The sequence below is a fragment of the Anomalospiza imberbis genome, chromosome Z (genome assembly GCF_031753505.1).
Source record: "Anomalospiza imberbis isolate Cuckoo-Finch-1a 21T00152 chromosome Z, ASM3175350v1, whole genome shotgun sequence".
Classification (NCBI taxonomy): Eukaryota; Metazoa; Chordata; class Aves; order Passeriformes; family Viduidae; genus Anomalospiza; species Anomalospiza imberbis.
The window spans coordinates 8,469,426-8,485,757 of NC_089721.1; the positions used below are offsets into that span (position 1 = coordinate 8,469,426).

Sequence of the window (16,332 nt, forward strand, 5' to 3'; positions counted from 1 at the left end):
TCTCATAATATGGCTAGAACAAAGTATTTCTGGGTGTTCTCACTGTGAAAGACTGACTCCCTACACCAGAGAATATATCCTATTGGTTGTTCATGGGGTACAGGGAGCTGTGTTATCTGGCAGTGACAAAAGCCATAAAACTGATGGAGTGAACTGTAGTTGTGACTTTGAGAGGCATGGAAGATGCTTCAGGGAAGTTGGACATGGGAATGAACTTAGTTTGAATGATCACAACTGAAGCTAAATTAAGGTAAACAGATGAACATGTAGGGTAGTAATTGTCAAGCCTCCAGGGAAGCTGAAGAAGCTTTTTGGTGAAATGTGGAGGCTGGATACAGAGGAGGGCAGGAAATTCAGGGAAGCTACAGGGGTAAATATTAGGATCTCAAATAACAGATAAGGCTCCACCTAGGAAATTACCCCAGAGCTGATGATTCACCTGTTCATTACGTCAGGATATGCTGAGCAAACAGAGAACCTCTGAGAGGTGTGGGCAAAAAACAGTTTGTAGAGGAAGGTGTTTGTTGAGGATCAGAAAGTCCAAGGCTAAGGCAGGGGCTTCCACCTCAGCAGACAAAGTGGCATCTTGCAAGTGGTAATAAAACAGGTAACAGAAGGTGCTTTGGTCACAGGAAAAGGGGAAACAGTCATCTTGCACAGGGGGGGGGAATCAGACTTCTCTGCATGGGGACAGGGAGTTGTGTAAAAATGGGCTGGGTATGATCCCTGGACTATAGGAATTGTTTCTTATGAAACTGAAAATGATGCACAAGAGTGGGAGAAAAAAATTTAATATCCTGCCTTTGAGTCCGGTAGTCTGTATCCCAGAGTGCTGAAACATGGAACCCTTCATATCTGAACTCTGCCAGCAGAAGTTTAACTGTGGCTGCAAACAAGCTGTGGCATCGCCCTACTGGAGAGGAATAGATGTGGTTTCTGTGGATAGGTGGGAAGATAAAGGAGATGAGATGAGTGATAAATGTGGGTGGATATGGATCTTGACTTCAAAAGCAGATGGGACTGTGACAACATGGAAAGTTTAAAGTAAAGCTTTAGGAGAGAATAATAGCAATTTTTTTAGACAGGTGGAAGCAATGTGGAAGGGTATTGTATGAAATGTGACACGGGTTTGCAAGAGGAAGATTGTTCTGAGCTAGCTTCTTGTTTCTAGATGAAAGTATGCATCAATTTGTACTTCTGCTTTATCTCACAAATCCTATAGCAGACTTCTTTTTAAAGAAAATTTGAATTCACAAAAGATGTGTAAAGGGTATAAGGAGCTGGCTGTAGCAGAAGCTAGTAATGTTGCTAAGACTAGTGGGAGTAGCAGATAGATGTCTTCCACTTGTGTCATGGCTAGAAAGAATACAAATATGTGTGTCAAAGCCATTCTTAAGCAAAGTCCTAATTACATAGCAAATTTTGAAGCAAATGAATATAATGCAGGAACAACTCAGTGACCCCTGAGGACAGTGAGAATGAAAATGAGTTGATGTTCTGTAAAAAATTACACACTTAGAGGCAAATGACAAGCATTGCTGAGAAATGTGAAACTTACTGCAAGGAGAGATGTTGGGGAGTCCGTGTGTCTCTGCACCATGCTTGTACACAGAAGCTGATGGGCTCTGTGACTTGTGTCCATTAAAAACATCAGGAAATTAAACATGGAGTGAGGAAAAACATGGAGAGGGGGAGTAGTGTTGACATAAGATACAGAAGGTATACACATGCCATTAATTAACGTGTTGGGTGGAAAGTAGGAATGATTTTGAATGGTGTAAGTGGTCCAGGTGTTGGGAGAAGCAGCATTAGTGTTGGACCCTTCTAGTCTTGTGATCCTTACTGCACTAACTTGTGATGTGAGTTACTGTTCTGACAAATAATTGCTATAGACAAACTGTATATTAATTACAATTTTGATGTAGCATCTTCCTTATTTATAAACCTTAATAGTAAGGAGAACGTACATGTGAAGGAACTTGCTCATACTTGATTTTTACCTAAGGCTGTTTATTTTGTTTAATGGTTTTGACTCTTATATCTGGTGTATTTTTACCTTATTGTTTATGGAGGTCCAAATGCAAGCAAGCAGCATGGCTTTCAGTAGAAGACTCTTTGACAACACTCCTTATCATTAGTAAGACCTTCTTATGATTCAGTTCTTTGTATACCTGCTGTTTTGAAGCAGTATTTTGAAAGTATTGGCAGGTGAGTGCTAATGTGTTTGTGAGGTGCAGCTCTTTTAGATGGCAATCTCTCTGACCATTCTGTTTCTGCAATTCGTGAGTGTCCTCCAGGAACCAGTATTGTCTAAGCAGTTTGTGAATGTGAAGATTAAAATCAGAATGCCAGAGGTATGGTTTGCCAATACTGTTTTTTTTATTAAGTCTCCTGTTCCTGCCTGGAATCTCATTCAGTTACACCATAACTCATAACAAGTTCTTTTACTCTTTCTTAATTGTCGCAGTCAAACTTATTTCTGTCTCCTAGATACTAATATTTTCTCTGGTTTGTGCAGCCAAACAGGTAAATATTAAGTAATATAATAATAAGATTTTATTAATATTTTACTTAAAAATATTTTTCATGCTAGACCAATCTTCCTTCATTATTTGGTGTAGAAAACACAGGTGCTGTTTTTCCTGGAAACTTATAATTTACTATAGCATGGTGGCATGTTTGTGCTTAAAATATATTTATATAAGAATTTACTGAATCCACCACAAATGTGCTGTTGCTTTATTTTTGAGTTTCTCTTTTGGTGAATATGCTATACCACTGAAATTGAACAGTGATATTTGTTAGTACCATTTTTTTATTTAAGTGCCTTTCAGGACAAGCTTGTGCTCAGTCCTGCTTCACAAGTAGCTGTGTTCCAGTTGGCTGAGTGCTTGCAATCCTGTAACTTAAATCGAAACTACCAGAAAATAGACCAAGGTTGTGATTAGGTGGCAATCACTACTGGTGTGGTTAGTCAGCAACTCTTTTTCCAGGGTGCATCTTGTTTACACTAAGTCTGAACAGGGAGTGTAGAAACCTGAGTCACTGGGGAGACTGTTCAGGTGACTTTTGTTGACAGGAGAAAAGCACACACCAAAGGACAAGCACACAAGTGGTTTTGTTCTGTCGTTTTTGCTCTTTCCTCTTTGGTACCACAGTACTTGTGTCTTCTAGCAGCTGTTACCTTGGCTGTGACCAGCTCTGTGATTTGACTTAATTCTGGCAGGATTCTAGTAATTTTAGTGGCCTTTACCTCTGTGTACAATGTCTGAGCAGAAGCTGCATGTGCTCTGTGTCTTGGAAGAAATGATTCTGCAGACAGGTGTATCTTTTTTCAAAATAAATACATCTACCTACCCACCCCCCTCAAACCTGAAGAAACCAATTTCTCCATTCATCTGTTTTCTGAATAACTACTAAGGGTTTTTTGTTATGTTTGGAGTTTTAAAATAATTTTTATATTTGCTCTTTGGTTTTTATCCCCCCACAGATGCTTTTATTGTAAACTAGTTGAGCTACTGCTTTGTCATCAAAGTCAGTTTACCAGCTCAGTCTGGCTCCTAGCAGACTTGATACATTATCAGTCTATCTCTTTTCCTGCCTTCTACTGCAAGGATATGGCTTTCATTATGCATATTTCCTTAGTCTTTGGCAGCAGGAGGCATATGTGAGTTGCTGTCTGTTTTGTGTAAAATTTAGTAGTGTGGGTTTTGTTCTCTTAATCAATTAAGGCATTTCCAGTAACTTAAAATAATATATTTCTGCCACTAACTTAAAATAATGTATTTCTGAACCTTGCAGAATTTGAAAGAAGGGCATATTATGCCACTGAAAATTGGAAGCCTCCTTTACTACTCAGTCCAGTAGTACATATCTTATACATTTAAAAATTCAGTAAGATTTGGTTGATGTTTATTTTTTCTCCATGATAAAGCACATATTCAGGAGAAGGATGCTGTCTTTTCTGATCATAAAACAGTTAAAAGTTCAGGAGAAATCTGTAACCTGTAGAGAACCCTTTAAGGCAAAGTACCAAAGGACAATCTAACAGAATGCATCTTCTGGGAGAGTCAGACACACAGTAACTCACTCTATTACACTGCACCCAGTCTGTTTTTTGACTAATAAAATTAAGGCTGCAGGAGAATATTGGAGAGGTGTGGCAGCTTGGATTACTGCTTAGTTCACCTCTTGGTTGGGGAACCAGGTCGCCTGACAGAGCTGTCTGTGTTGCCAGCGTCAGGAGGATTAACCTTTTTTAATCTCTGTGATTTGAATAAGAGATTTTGTTCCTGTCCTCACTGCTCAGTTCAAAGCAGCTGCTGAGCAGAAACTTCAGTGGATCTTCAGAAATGTGTCTGTGTTGGTCAGCTCAAAAAGGAAGAAATAGATGTTGCAAGGATTTCTCCTAGCTGTGCTTTTTAGCAACTGATTTAAATGTTTGCAGGGTAAATGTATATAGGTGGATTAAGCTCTGGAATCAGGGAAGTTGGCTAAGTCCTCAGTTTCCTTTTTGTTTGCAAGGTGTTCTGTTACACAAATAGTATCAAATCCATTTCTCAATCACCACGCTCTGCTTCCCCAACCCCTTGAAGAGTAAACTTTGGACAAAAAGCAGAGTCTTGTAAGCACATGATAACAAAACTTCAGTCTGTGTTTGTTTTCCCACTTCTCTAGAAAAGTATAACTGATCTAGACCAATCAGTTGGAGGTGATGCTCACCTGCCTGTGCTAGGTCAGGCCAAAACCAGGAGGGATTACTCAGTCAGCTAACGTGTATGTATTTGCCCTTGAGGACTGCTGGTGGTAGTAATAAGGTACTTAGCTCTCTGCTTAGAGCCCCACAAAATTTGAAGGATTTTCTTTTATGTATTGTGGTTGGGGAAGAAGCTCTTCAGTTTTAAAAAAGCCAGACTCTGTTTGCTGTGTCAAACAGATAGCAAAGCATCTTGCACCTTTAATAGTCCCTTTCGTCTTGACACAGGGAGATACAGGTTTGCTTGTGTTGTCTACTTTAAAACACACGATACTGCTGTCAAGTGACAACAAATATGTATAGCAAAAAGGCTAAACTGTGAAATAAGGTGTCTGAAGCATGTATTCCCCTTGCTTTTGAAGAAATAACAAAGTGAAATTCATCTGTAATTGCAGGCACCTTCAAGCATTGATTATGTTGGTGATGGAGGAGGTTTGGTGGTAGAACAAGCTGTATGAAACTACTTTCAAAAATGTCACCTCTGGGTCCTAAGTATAGGGGCATATTAATTTGTCGAGTAGGTACTGGTGTATCATCATGTCATGCTTTTTTCTGGGAATTGTCTAGGTGTTTGTATGGATGAGATACAAGCTAATGGTCTTGTTCTGCAGCCCTCACTCTCATGGCATTGTTTCTCTTGGTACAAACTCCTGCTGAAGGTGTAGAAGGAGCCTCTTGATCTGCAGGGCAGAAGACATCTGGTTTGAGATCCAAGTGCAAGATGTCATTGATGTCAAGGTGGTTTTTGGGAGCCTCTAGCATTTAATTTGAGCAGTGAGACTGTCAGACTTACTGAAGCAAATTATGTTTTGGGGGCAATGAATTACAAATCTGACTGGCATTGTCATGGTGCTGGTAGGGGGAGGCGCAGTAACCAGAACATCTGTGAGACAGCAAAAAGGGTCTCTGTGGCACCTTGCTTGTAAATATTCTTGTTACTTGGTTGTGGTTCTTTGTGGAGAAATAGGACTGACACTTCAGAGTCTTTTCTCAGTGAAGAAAACCATCTGAAGGTAGTTTGACTCATCCACTATGTCTCAGAGCTTGGGCCTTTGGCTCAGGCAAGTGGCTTTTGAGGTGACAGCAAGGAGCAAAGTGAAATTTTGGGTACATATTAACGTGTCTGTGGGAAGGTTATGAAGGAGCAAAGCACAATTCTGAATAAGCATCTGAGGACACCGACTCTTGCCTTGCCAGAATTAACTTGTCAGTTTGCACTGAGATCGTGATTGTTGCTAGGTAAGTTGAAAAGGTGAGTGAGTAATGAGTTAAAGGGCTCTCTGCAGAGCAGTGTGCAGGCTGGAGGCACCTTGTACTCCAGCACTGGCTGTGGGGCTCTGGAGAGTTGGAGCAAACATTTTGTGCGCAGCCGTTAAGGGCAATAATGAGATGCATTGTGTAGGGGAAAGATTTTTGTCTGGGCACTGGGAGGCTGTCATTTCAGCAAGTCCCAAAGCAGAGAGAAGATGGCTTATGATTCTTGACCATTGTTGTAATCACCTGAAAGATGACTTGAACTCAGGGGGTTTGTCTGTTTTGTGCTGGCTGGAGAAGTGTCCTGAGACTACCTGCCTGCCAGCTGACCTGGGGGGCCATGCAAGCAGGAGAAAAGGAGTTAGATACACTCAGAGCCTGGAAGAGCATCTGCAGTGATGGGAATTTCTGGAAGAATATTCTGGTGTTGGGAATTCCACTCCTCAACTGCCACCTGTTCTCTCTCCTGCTCAGCATTTCACTACATAAGCTGTCTGGATGTAGAAGCTCCTGCACTTTTTCTGGTTCCAAGTATATTTAATGTAAAAACTGGAAAATAGTTAATGGGCTGTTGACACTCTGGATTTACTGGTAGTGCAGATCTGTTTCAGGAGGTAAAAGTTCAAGACCTGCATGTTCCTAGTTTTTTTACTGCTTCCAGCATCTGATTTTGGCTTTCTTGGCTGTATGGTTCATGAATACACTTTTTTTTTTCCCCCTTCTGCACAGAAAAAACAATAATGTCCAGCTTATTTCAGCTGCTCATTATCTGAGATCAATTGAATGCTTCCTACTGCCTTTCAGGAAGCTTTTTCTGGGATCGGCTGTAAGTAAACTTCTTGCAGCTTCTATTGCAAAGCAGAAGTTCCACTAAGTGCTAATGTTTAATGTAATAAAGATTTGAGCTGTGGTTTACCAAATAGGTTATCAATGTTTTAAGCATTTTATTGTTACAATCTCTTGAGGCTTTTTTGGATAAAATGATCTGCATGTTCTAAAATGCTGGATTTCTTCCGCAGTGCTGAATGGTCATGGTGTATTGTATATATTTTGGCACTATAGATCCTGTTCTGTGCTAGCTTTTTAGTAAAATCAACATATTTAATTAAAAGTTCAGAGATGAGGGTACTTCTGGGTTTTGGGGCCTGTTACTTTGTGAATGTCCTCCCTCCCTTCCTCTCTGTGAACTGTGTCCTAGTTGCTCTACTTCAAATATTGTTTTCAAATCAACAAATAACAGCCTGACCTTGCATTCTGATACTACTTTCCTGAGAAATGCTGGTGTGAGAATTTGGGAGAGCACTCTCATATCTTCATCAGGGAAGGAATCAGTTTAGTTTTCCTCTTTAGTTTTCCTTTTGAATTTAGTCCCCTGTCACAGTGCAACTTGTTTTGCATACATAGTTTGAGTTCCATTTTTCCTGTTCTGTAGTTCCCTAGTAAAATTCAGTTTGTGTTTGAGATATGTTTCATTTTTCTGTCCAAAACTGTTCACAACTGCAATCCCCATATCTTCTGCTGCATTATTTGGTGGATTTTTTTTTTTTTAATTTCAGTAGTGTTTTCTTCGCCTGTGAATTTCTGTTGGTGAAATAGTTCAAGGAGTATTTCAGGCAGGCGAGTTCTTGAAGTATGCAATAAACAAGAATATGTACGAAACCCTTCAGTTCAGGAAGTTGTGTGATGTTAAGTCAGTATGTCAAATCAGATCTGGTAACAGATTAACCTGTAAACAAAACCCAGATGTGTCTCTTAACTGTCTAAATCTATTTTGTCATTGAAAGTGTTTAGAAGTCTACTTACATTAACTGCCTAGTGTATTAAACCAGAATAGAAAGTAAATTGTCACCTCTTCTGTTGCATGAAATACCTTTTAAAGAAGTAGAACCTTTTAAAAGAAGGTTTCTTTTGCTGATGAAGACTTTTATTATAAAATAACCCCCACAGCTGAACAGCTCTTGCCAAAGGATTTGCAGAGTTTATCTGCTCCTCCAGGTATACTGTGAGAATGTGGGGAATATGTGCAAATGACAGAAAGGGTTTCCTCTGCAGTTCTTTAATTTGTTCTGTTCACATTATATAGTAATTTTGGTAGGGATGGAAGAATTGGAATGTTATGAAGCTATGATGCAAGCTGAGCTGTGCTGTACACATTTACAAAGTTTTATGCAAAAGCTGAGTTGAAAAGTGGCAATATTTGCAGGAGGTATGAAATTACCTGCTTCACTGAGGGGATCAGACTGGATAGTTAAGCAAAATAGTTGTATGTATCTTTCATTTTCTAACTGGATTAGCACAGTGTATTAACTGTGGGTTTCCTCAGGTTTGTGTAGTTTTGCCATCATGTCGTCCTGCAAACTCTCCCAAATTCATGTGCATGAAATAATGGGGAATAGTCCAGATATCCCATCACTGTGCTATGTTGCTGTCATGTTCATGGGCTATGGCAGCAATAGAGATTTAGACAAGACTGTAATATATAGCTTTTACATATAAATGCTAGGCATTTTCTGCTTAGGTTTCAATACTTTGCTCACCAAAGTTCATCCTATACAAATGAAAAGTCTAGTGAGAAACAAAATGTTGGGGTCAAGTTTAGTAACCAGAAACATGCAGCAGTGTCCGCTTGGGATTTAGCTGTGAGCCCCAAGTTTTGGAGTGTCTGGACTGTGGAGGAGAGCAAGTGGGGTGCTCTCTTCCTGCAGATTGTGACTCTTGTGTGCATGCAAGGCCTGGATCTTAACTGACCAGAGAATTTACAGAGGAGCAGGGAAACATCTAGTGAGGTTTGGCACTGTGGGGGAGTCACTGGGATGTGTACATTACATAGTGCTTTCCTGGAAATCCTGTATAAAATGGTGCTGAACCTTGAATGGGAATACTGAGTATGCGTCCCCTTAGCACAGAGATTTGGAAAAATCTGCAAGCAGTCACATGTCTCAGCTGCTATCAGTCACTGTCCAGTGGGCAGGAAGGGTGGAGTAGCTGGTAGAAAGCTGTTTGTTGGAAATTGTATGATAAATCAAATAAACTTAGTAGCTTTGTGTACCTCTGGACAGGGTAATGAATTTGCAGATCATCTGAGCAGGAAGATGCTAATTCATGTGAATTAGGAAGGATTCTAATTCATTTTCAAGACATCTGGCAATACAGAAATCTCTTGGGTAGATCAATTTGCTATCACAGACTACAGATTAAAAACTCTCTTTTGCCCTCCCCCTTCCTGAGAAGAATCCTTGAGTAATGTGAATAATAGCTGGTTGCTGAAGGGACTATATCCTTCCCTTTGTTTGACGTGGTTTCCAAGGCCTTGGGAAGGGCAAGTCACTGTTCTGTGGGCATTCAGAGTGGTCAAATTGAAGAAAGCTCTTTGCTACATGATTGGAAAATGCAATATGTAAGTGCTTTGTGGTATGTTGGGCTTTTTTTTTTTATTTCTATGAACTATTAAAAATTAATGATCTCATATCACATCTATACCATTTATTCTGGTCTACTTATTAAAGCAGATTGATCCCTTGGTTCAGTTGAGGTAAACTTGGCCATCTGGGTTCCCCCACCGTTGTCTCAATCAAAGAAGTAATGGATTTTTGAAGGACTGTTTCAAGTACTAAGTCAGAAAAATTCTGTCCTTAGAAGCAACTGTAGTTCTTTGGACACTGTTGAAAATCTGTGCTATTTTCCTGCTCTCTGCCAGTTACCAAGCAGAGTGGCATTTTGCAGTGGCTCTTCCTTCTGGCAGCAGAGCAGTTCTCTGATCAGCCCAGCCCTCCTTTCACATTAAGCAGTAACAGAATGTTATCCCCAGTGTACTGTGAGCTCAGTCTCAGCTTTTAGGACTGTTGGTCCATGAAGGTACCCACTGTGTTTCCATCACGTAATTCTCAAAGAGAATACTGGGGCATAAAGTACTCTCTTCCCTGCTTGAGTGGAACAATGTTTATATGTAAACCAGTGGTTTATTTTGCCTGGCAGAAAAACAAAGTATAAAGTAATGAATGTGACTTAGGTCCTGTGTCTCCCAGTGGCCCCTGAGGCTGCAGGTGCCTTTCTGCAGAAACCAGCCCAGCTCTGCAGGGCTCTGCTGGGAGAAGTTGGAGACTCTAGTCTGGGCTCCGCAGTTACAGTAGAAGCTGTGGAGGTGCTGCTGAGTGCTGGTGGCTCCCTGGGGCCTCCTGTGCAATTATCCTTCCTCTGAGCTAGTTCAGGGAAATCTCTTCCTTCTGAACATAATTTGACTCTAAATGTATGAGAATGCAGAGGAGCCTTTCTTTTTACACCTGTCTCAGGCTGGGAATATCAAGGCGGCTTTGTCACGTTGAATCTTTGTAGCAGACTTGGAAAACCACCAAACTGCTGTTTTATCCTGCTTTTCCTTTCTTAGGAATTATGAAGGGAGGAGAAGAATTTCATGGCACAGTCAGTACTGCTGTTCTGCTATGGCACTTGCAATTGCAGTTAATGGCATAACTGATGCTGCTGGGCTTTAATAGGGATAGTATGAAACAATACAGTGACCAAGTTGAAAATCACAGGTGGGGTCACTTTATGGCCTCTTCTTCCTCCAGGCTGGAACACCTTTTGGGTTTGAGTAGTGGAAAAGAAAAGGTTTCCTCACCCTCAGGTGGAAGATGAGAGTGTGCAAAGGCTGTGCATGTTTTGATCTCTAGGGCAGGGAAAGAGGTTGTGGAGTCTCCTTCCTTGGAGGTATTCAAGAACCCTCTGGACACAACCCTGTACTGTGTGCTCTGGGATGACCCTGCTTGAGCAGGGAGGTTGGACCAGATGACCCACTGTGTTCCCTTCCAACCTGACCCATTCTGTGAAAGGTGCTTGTGTGTCAGGGTGGGATCTCCAGGGACAGAGCAGTCCTTGTTAAAAGTGCCATTCTTGAGCTACTTGCCAGCCTGTCGTGGATTTCATCAGTAACTTCCAAGAAGTGAGTAGGACTGGCTCTGCGGTAGGGTGTTAGCTGTTGGTGCAGTGTTTAGGCAGCAAAATTGTTTCCAAAGGCTGAGTTACAGAAAGTTAAAGGCTGGAGCACTGCCTAACCATTCCATCCCAAGCAGAAGAGTTCCCCTCCCTTCTGCATGCCTGCTGGAGCGCGCATGGGTGTGAATTTGGTGTGTTGACTTAGTCTTGGGTAGTATCAGCAGCTTGCTGTGGTCTCTTATTTATGTTGTTTAAGCAACCTTTGCACCTATTGCTGCATGTCACTGTACACTGAAGTCTGAGCACCTGGAAGAGGTGAGAAAAGCAGAGTGAAATGGAAATAGGTATCGATTCTGCTGTTCAGCTGGGGAAAGGTACTGTAGAAGTTAGAGTGCTCTCAACAACACATTAATGCTGCATTTGTGTTTCACAGAGAGGAGGAAGCTATTTATCAAGTGGCTGATCAGGAAAATGCATTTTGAATGCTCTGCTTTCAGCACTGCATTGCTTTTTAAAAGTGGTAATTCAAACTGTGCCCTTCCATTCTTCTAATTTCTCCCACAGCCCCTCCATAGCACTTTATTGTCCCCTGCGAAGGGATGTCGGTTTTTTTCTAGTGTGGGGAGTGACCGTGTGGTAAGTCATGTGCTGGATTTAGTTAGAATGTAATCTTTTGGCCATCTGCTCAGGCACTCCCTGTGTTGCATTCCTCTCCTTTGCAAGCAAGCATTAAAGGTGATTTGGGATGTGCAGGTGTTCGGAGCACTCGGGTTCCCTTTAACTGAATATGGCCATGTGTCTGCTTAGGAGGTTTGAGCAGAGTGTTTTCTGAGCCTTGCAGTAATTTGGCATGCTTAATTTTAATTATCTCACTGGTGTATGTGGCACCTGCTCAGAAAAAAACAACTCATTCAGACTGTTTGAATAATATGTGGATAACAAGGCTTTCTCCTTTGAACTGAGTTTAAGAATACTCTGGTGCATGGTCTGCTGTTGCTTTTTCATCCTCCCACAGTGATTCTGGACTTTTTTTTTTTTTTTTTAAATTTCTGGTTTGTGTTTCCCTTTCCTAGTCTTCAGGAGTTTGTCTGACCCTCCAGTCCTTTCTAAGTGTTGGCTGTAGAGCATCTGGAATCTTGCTGTGGCTTTTAAAAATATATTTTATTTTATATTTTATTTTATATTTTATTTTATATTTTATTTTATATTTTATTTTATATTTTATTTTATTTTATATTTTATTTTATATTTTATTTTATATTTTATTTTATTTTATATTTTATTTTATATTTTATTTTATTTTATATTTTTAATGGGGTTTTTTTTGTAAGTTGCAGGCAAGACTTCAAGTTAATTTCTCTTTTGTGTCAGAGTAACACCAAAATGGTGAGAGATGCCAAGAGGGAAGAAAAAAATCTCTGGATGAATTTAATATTTACTCAAATTTTGTCTGCTTTCTCATAACTCCATTGAATAGCTGTGTCTCTGGTATGGTCAAGTCTTTTTTGGAGATTAAATGATTCTTTGTGTGCAGGAAGAGTAGGTGCATCACTGTGCATCTCTTTCACGAAGTGCTTGCACATGGCAGTGCAAAGCACTAGGTCTTGCCTTCCTTTCTAATTGTCTGTCATTTTCATTCCCTCCCTGGTGTCCTGCTCATCTTGTGCAGTGGCATAGGATCGGCACAGTTCCGATGTTTGCATCTGAATGGATGGACTTCATCTGCTGCTCAGTTTGCTGAAAGAAGCCTTTTGAAACTGAAAAGAATTTGGCATCTCCAGCTGGTTTAAAAATGCTTCTTCCCCAGAGAGCAGGAGTACTGTGGGATAACTGGGAGCGAGTCAGGAAATACCTACTCTAGACCATTAACTTACATTATGTTCAGTTTTTTGCTTTGTGGCAATGCAGGAGCAACTGTACCTGTAAAACCTGGTGTTGCTGGGTGCTCTAGAGAGTAATTCCATTTTGTGGTACAAGTTTTATATTATAAAAATGAGATTTGATAATATAAAAAATTACTGTTACACATGGCTTGATTTCAATGTACTTTTTGTGCTGCATCACGTAGCAATGACTTTTCAGCGTTTGTTGTAATGCTGACTAACTAATGCATCAGGTTTCTGTAAAGCTTCAGAACTCAACTTTGAGTCCTTCCTGAGAGCTTGGCATAGAGGAGATCTAACAGGGAGAAGGAGCAGGTGTGGGTACAAAAGTTTTCTTAGTAGTGTTCCTTTGGAAAGCTATGGTCCTTTGTGGCAATGGTGTTTGGTGCAGTGCATCTGATCTGCAGATTCCCTGGGCTGACAAACAGGCTGGGCCTTAGCAGTGCCTAGCAGCCCATTCCCGCTCCAAACTCCCAGAAATTCAAGCTCTTATATGGGGAATCCTGCAATCTCCCAACCAGTCCTGAGAGATGTTCTGGGAGCTGCACTTTTGCAATACTTTCTGCACACCCATAGGAAGTGCTTTCCCATGAGACTAACAAAATAAAAACACATCCAAGTCTTTCATTGGAACTTTTTGGACATGCTGTCCAGGCTTGCAGGTAGAGCAAAATAATTACTGGTGAGATAAGACTCCCAGGTTTGTGATTCAGCTCTTAGCTATAAGTTCTATTTCTGCAGCTAAAGGTGTAATTTATTACATGCATTTTGTCTAGAGGCATTGTGCTCATTCCTGGGAGTTGCTAAGGGTTCAGTTTTTGCCACGTGGGTCTGTAGCAGGCTTGTGATCTTTCTTTAGTCTGGCTGCTTCCCCGGGATATCCGTGGGACTGCTCTTGCTGAAGCCCTAAACAGGCACCCTCTCAGCTGCCAAGGCATTGCAGGGTTTACTGCCTTTCGTCAAAGGAGCCTCTGAATATTCAGAGGCTGTGACTGTAATGTACAAATGGCATCTGTCTCTCAGTTTGCATATTGCTGCTGCAGAGGCTGTGTTTCTTTGTGTTTAGGAACCAGTGGCCCACTCCAGCTGTTTTCTTAGCAAATAATACCAAATTTCTACACTGGGGTTGCCTCTGCTTCCCTGCTAACAGTAGTGGAGCTTGTGACAAACAGGGAGAGGCCAGAGGAAGCTTCCTGTGTGCCCACTGCCTGCTTGTGCCTTTTTTCCCCAGGCACATGCACTTGTTTCTTTGTCTCCTGCCTCTTGCAAAGGAGGGTAGCAGGGAGGTTCGGAGATTAGCTGGTGCCTGCCCACTTCAGGGCAGTATTTCATGAAATGTCTGCTTCTGTGCAGTGTGCAGAGGAACCTAGAAAGTGGGTAGGTTGTCCCACATATTTCTCAGTGGTTAAACAGACTGATTTGGAGATTTAAAGGCATCTGTATCTTCAGTCAAGAACAGTGACCCACACTACTGTATGTTTTGCTTGCACCATTGGGTTCAGCATCAGGCTCTGAATCTGGGAGAAAATGAACCAATTTATTTTGGACCTAAAGGCTTATGGGCCTTGTCAGTCTAGGTGAAAGCTGCAGCCCTTTTAACAGTAACAGTTCCTGATGTACCTGGTGCAGCATTTTCTTTCATGCGGGCATCTACCTGGACTATAAATGCTCGCAAAGGAGAATTTCTCAAATAGCAATCTCAATAGACTGTTATCACACTCTGTTGCAGCTCTGAGTGTAACGGTGTCGGGGCATTTTTTTTTTAATTGTTTAATGTTTCTTTCTAGAACTTCTGTATTGAAAATTGGACACTGGGAGCCTCTAATAAGTATTGGCAGCTCTGTTTCCTGGAGGAAATTTTGCTGCACCAGCTTTTAAATATTTTTGTTCCCTGGTGTATCTTGCTTCCTAGGTTGTAAAGTATGTTTTCTTCTTAGTGTTAGTTTTCCACTGGGACAGCTAGCTGGAGCCTAGAGATGTCTTTTCTTAGCGCTTACACTTAGCAATTCTAGTGAGGATATGAGCTTGCAAAAGGGAAATGTAAACAGAGTCTCCCCTAGGTAGACATGGTCCTTCTCCATCTGGTGAGATAAGAGCCAATACTGTTTTATGTTTAACAATTCTATTTTTATATATAAATACTGTCCTGGAATTAAATTAACAGAGTAGAGCTTGTAAAAATGACATTTGAGTTTACACTGCTGTTTGTTTGGCTTATTTAATTTAATTGACAATGTCATAGTATGGAGCTACTTACAGAGCTGCTATTCAGACTTGATTATTTTCAATTTGTGCTCTGCTATACAATGTTTGGAGAATTTCTTTGTTTATAAAGAATTGTTTATATCTTCTAGAGTGTTTGTATGTAACTTTGTAAGTGAGGTGGTATGAAATGACATCTTGCTAAGCGGCAGTAACTTCTGGTTGCAAAGGGGTGATGTTGAGATTGCTTTGCATTAGGCATATCACATTGCTTTCCAAACATTAAGCTTGTGATTGTTTTTTTAAATGCATCACTTTAGAGAGCTGCCATGGGGTACAACGGAGTTTTTGTCTCCAGATCTGTTTAACTGAGTGTGAATTTCCAGCTACCAGGACTGTGCAGGGGGTGTTGTCCAGTTAATATGATGCACTGTGATGCTTTAACTCAAAGGAAACTGTAGCAGGACAAAATCACTGACAATCTCTTATTTTGTTCTTTTCCTTTTTTCTCTTTACAGTAAAAAAAGCTAAACTCCATGGGCCACCAGGTAAGTTATGCTCTTCTGCTTGTTTGCAGCAATGGGAACTCCAGCTCTCTCACTGCTGTTCGTGCTGCTCCCTCCAGTTTCTCTCCACCTCATCTCAGCTCCTTCATGTTCTCCTTAAGAGTGACCTAAACTACCTTGAGAATCCAGGCAGTTTGAGTTAGTAGAAAACTTGAGGCTGTGACCTGGTGTCACAGTGGTAAGAAACTTCTATCTGCGCAACCTGACCTGAACAGGTGATGAATGAGGAAATGTGTTCCTTAACTGTTATCCTTCCCCACCCACCCGGCCCTTTCTTTTCATCCTGCCTCCTTCCCTGTTCAAAACAGGGTCTGAAAGTGTCCACTGAGCAGAACTGGTGTGTGCATCTGTGGATATAGTGCCTTCTCAGTCCTGACTGGGGTTGCTGGATGGAACTGCAGAAGTGAATCATTCTCTTATGTGGCACTCTGTAATGGCTGTGCTTGGAATTAAAATCCCATCCACTAGGTTTTTTGTCTGCAAAATAAAACAAAAACAAACAGCTGGTCACACCCAGAATTTACAGTTTGGGCAACTTCTTTTCACTGTGGTTCAGAAGCTAGCAAGGAATCCCTTAGCAATAAATAGATTTATCAATTGAAATTTGATGTACAGTTTACAAAAGAATAAGTGCTTTCATAAAATTCTTATGAGTAAAAACTTCTGGCATAACACCTCTTCAGGTGTTTAGATCTGAAACAGTTGCCCACCTGTATTCATAACTTAATTGTTCAGCTTC

The 16,332-nt window shown here is 40.9% G+C and overlaps 1 protein-coding gene across 5 annotated transcripts in view; it reads left to right on the forward strand.

The window, feature by feature from the left end:
* Positions 1 to 16,332, forward strand: part of UNC13B (unc-13 homolog B) — a 208,803-nt gene that overhangs the window by 10,942 nt on the left and 181,529 nt on the right. For all 5 annotated transcript variants that reach the window (XM_068176605.1, XM_068176607.1, XM_068176606.1 and 2 more), the window contains exon 2: positions 15,546 to 15,575. In XM_068176605.1, the coding sequence (XP_068032706.1) occupies positions 15,546 to 15,575 (30 nt within the window). The remainder of the gene's footprint in view (positions 1 to 15,545; positions 15,576 to 16,332) is intronic.